Source organism: Octopus bimaculoides, chromosome 14 (assembly GCF_001194135.2).
Source record: "Octopus bimaculoides isolate UCB-OBI-ISO-001 chromosome 14, ASM119413v2, whole genome shotgun sequence".
In the NCBI taxonomy this organism is placed as follows: Eukaryota; Metazoa; Mollusca; class Cephalopoda; order Octopoda; family Octopodidae; genus Octopus; species Octopus bimaculoides.
This window is the reverse complement of record NC_068994.1, coordinates 48,155,262-48,159,000: the sequence shown is the minus strand read 5'-3', so window position 1 is coordinate 48,159,000 and position 3,739 is coordinate 48,155,262. Positions and strand designations below refer to the sequence as shown.

General features: G+C 37.5%; 1 protein-coding gene across 1 annotated transcript in view; it reads left to right on the top strand.

The window, feature by feature from the left end:
- LOC106876391 (uncharacterized) overlaps nucleotides 1-3,739 on the top strand; it is an 87,741-nt gene that overhangs the window by 72,954 nt on the left and 11,048 nt on the right. Inside the window, exon 3 of the mRNA XM_014924908.2 lies at nucleotides 1,348-1,537. Coding sequence (XP_014780394.1) covers nucleotides 1,348-1,537 — 190 coding nt within the window. The remainder of the gene's footprint in view (nucleotides 1-1,347; nucleotides 1,538-3,739) is intronic.

Below are 3,739 nucleotides of genomic sequence, written 5' to 3'. Positions count from 1 at the left end.
GGGTGAAAGGTTAAGGGGGTGGTGTTGGGATGTTTGTAATTTACTCAGTACATTGTTAGTAATGTAAGTGAAAGGAAATTAGTCATTACTATCATCATCATGATCATCATCATTATTAGTGCCTTCATTATATAACTGACATTTTTATTTTGTTAGTTGATTGTGTGTGTGTGTGCAAGTGTATGTGTATCGTTATTCTGTCTGCATATTTTATGGGAAGAAGTATATTGTTATTGTTGCTGATAATGTTGTTGTTGTTATTAACACATCTGTTGTTATACATGGTGTATCAAGTGATTATATTTTTAGGTTGTTCTTGTTATATTCTGATTATGGAACATTTTTACACCTTACCAACATGTCCATCTAGGAATTGAATGTACAAGTGTTTGTAGTCTGTCTGAAAACATGGAACTTTTGATGTTCTGCTGTCTACTGTTATGTATTGCTTGTATATAAAAGATGTCTCTGTGTATCAGTGTGTGTGTGTTGGTGGAGTATGGATGTTTGCTGCAAAGCAAAGATTGATGACAGTATGTAATTAGAAAGTCTTAGCTTATAGGGGCAGGGAGCAGGGAACCCCATGTCTATTTGTCTTGTACATAGAAGGCTTTTACGGAGCTCCACACTGTCAGTTAAGTACGTACTGTTAAAACCAGAAGTGAAGGTGCATAGTTTAGTGGTTAGGGTATTTGGTTGACAATCATAAAGTCATGGGTTCAATTTTTGGCAGCGCCTTGTGTTCTTGAATAACACTTCATTTCATGTTGCTCCAGTTCACTCAGTTGGTAAATATGAGTTGTACCCGTGCTTCAAATGGCCAACCTTCTCACATTCTGTGTCATGGTGAATCTCCAAGAACTATGTTAAGGATACATGTGTCTGTGGAGTGCTCAGCCACTTGCATGTTAATTTTATGAGCAGGCTGTTCTGTTGATTGGATCAACTAGAATTCTCGTTGTCGTAACTGACAGAGTGTCATTTAAAACCAGACATTGATGAATGGCTTGTAAGATCTATTTTTGCAACGTATGGGTACTGTAAGCAAAGTTAAGGTTTAAAAGGTCCTCCAGGTTAAGCGAGTTTTTCTGGATTCTTGGTACTTTGGCGAAGCAAAGTTTACACTGTTTGCTCCCATTGATAGATGTCCCTGGCTATTTGAGGAGTCTCTATTTAATTATGTATGGTATGCCCTCCTCTTTTAAATGCATTACGTGGCTGCCCAGCGATGTGATGTTGCTGCTTTAATGTTTTAGAGCATGCTTCTCTTTCAGATGTATGAACTACTGACAATATATATATATATATTATTTATTTGCTTATTTCTTAATTGTGATATCTTTTCAGTTGTTTGTGGTAATGGTTTTGAACCTTGGAGGATTTTTGCTGTGTCTTCTCACTGGCATTCTCACTGCAACTCACATCCTGAAACCAGTAATATCAATCATCCATTGTGACCTCATCAGGGAATCAAGATTGTGTTTATGTTATTCACCGTACAAGCGTAAGCAGCTTTCATTGGAGCATACTGAAAAAGGTAAGTTCTTTTAACTGATCCCTTGTCTGTGTATCTTCGTGCCTCAGTGTGTGTGTATATGGCTGTCTAGGATGGCAAAATAGAAAACTGTATCTCGTTGTCATCATCATCATCATTGTCGTTTAACGTCCGCTTTCCATGCTAGCATGGGTTGGACGATTTGACTGAGGACTGGTGGACCAGGAGGCGACACCAAGCTCCAATCTGATTTGGCAGAGTTTCTACAGCTGGATGCCCTTCCTAACGCCAACCACTCCAAGCGTGTAATGGGTGCTTTTACGTGCCACCGGCACGAGGGCCAGTCAGGCGGGTACTGGCGACGGCCACATTCGAAATGGTGTATTTTACGTGACAAAAAATTGAGATAGGTGGTAGTTGAGAATCATACCCACCACCACAAAAAAAAGAAAAAAAAACGTGTGCATGTATATATCCCTTTGTGTATTTCTGTGTCTGTATTTATGTGCAAGGTTTATGTATGTAGTGTGTGTGTCTGTATGTCTGCCTATGTGTGGGGGGTTTATGTGTTTAAATGTGTATGTAAAGTGCTCATTGAAGTATGAGGAATCAAATGGGAAAGCAATGCTTGTCATTACCTGCAATGGAAGAAACAAGCAAAGGAAGTAAAGGGTATTTGTGAAAAAAACACTCATTTTCCATTCAGAATTTAAGCAAGCTGCTCAAAAACGTGCTGCTAATGTAGTGAATGGAAGAAGCTTGGTGTGCAATATCTGCTGACGGGTTCGTTTATCGAGAGCTGGATTCATTAGTCATTAGTGCAGCCACAAGTGTAAAGTATAAATTTGTCTCAGTGTACAATGTTCTTAATGGTGACTGATGGTCTTCCTCAGTCATGAGTGGACAGCTATCATATGAAGATGTAAATATGTACAAGATTTGTGTGTATATTTGAGCTTATGTGTGCCTGTTTTTGTATATGTGTGTGTATATATATGTCTAAGTACGGATCCATGTGTGTATGTGTGCATATGTATCAATGCATGTATAGCTATGTATATATGTGTGCGTGTGCATATGGGTGCATGTGTGTATATATATATATATATATATATATGCACCCATATGTATACATGTGTGTGTTTTTATGTTTTTGTAGAAGCATGTTTATTTTTAACTACTCAGCCAGTAGAAACCTTGACTTACATACGTTCTCACATTTGGTTTCCCATATCTGGAAATACATGAAAATCACAAGCCCCATTCCTCCCCTTCACTCACTGAGAGACAAATGTTGGCAGGGATTGGATGTAGTTTCAGGAGGCAATGATTTTTGATGTGTTACCTTTCCTGATGCCAAGTCTTTTAGCCAACCATCTTTTGCAACTCACTCAGAGGTCATCATCCCAATCATTTAATTTCTATTTTTCTATACTTGCATGGGTCAGATGGAATTTGTTGAGACAGATTTTCTATGGCTGGGTGCTCTTTCTGTTGCCAACACTCACCTGTTTCCAGGCATGGTAATATTTCCCCATGGCCAGACATGTTTTTCACAAAAAACTGAAAACAAACAATATGCTTATTTGCAACCATTATGTGACATCAAGACAAAGACACACTCACACATACATACATACACACACACACACATACATACGTACATACATACATACATACATGCATACATATGTATTTATGATGGGCTTTCATTTACCAAATCCACTCACAAGGCATTGGCAGTAGATATTTGCCCAAGGGTGCTACACAGAGGGACTGAACCCCAAGACCTTATGGATGGGAAGCAAACTTTTCGACCCCACAGCTAATGATGCATGGTTCAAAGTCCGCATGTTAAAAATAACAGAAAAAAAACATCCCCCAAAAAAACAAACAGTAGTTGAGTTAATGTTAACACATTTAATACTCAGAGCATTAAAAAGGCTAACTAGAGAATAAATATGCGGTGAGAAATAAATGATATTCGTAAATGGCTAATATAAATTTTTATGTGTAGGTTTGTGGGGGGGAGAGAGAGAGAGTGGGGGGACAGTAGATAAGGAAATGTGTACGCATGCATACATACATAAATGCACACACATATATATATATACACACACACACACACATGTATACATACACACACATATATATGTGTATATATATATATATATATATGTATGTGTGTATATATATATATATATATGTATGTGTGTATATATATATATATATATATATATTTAT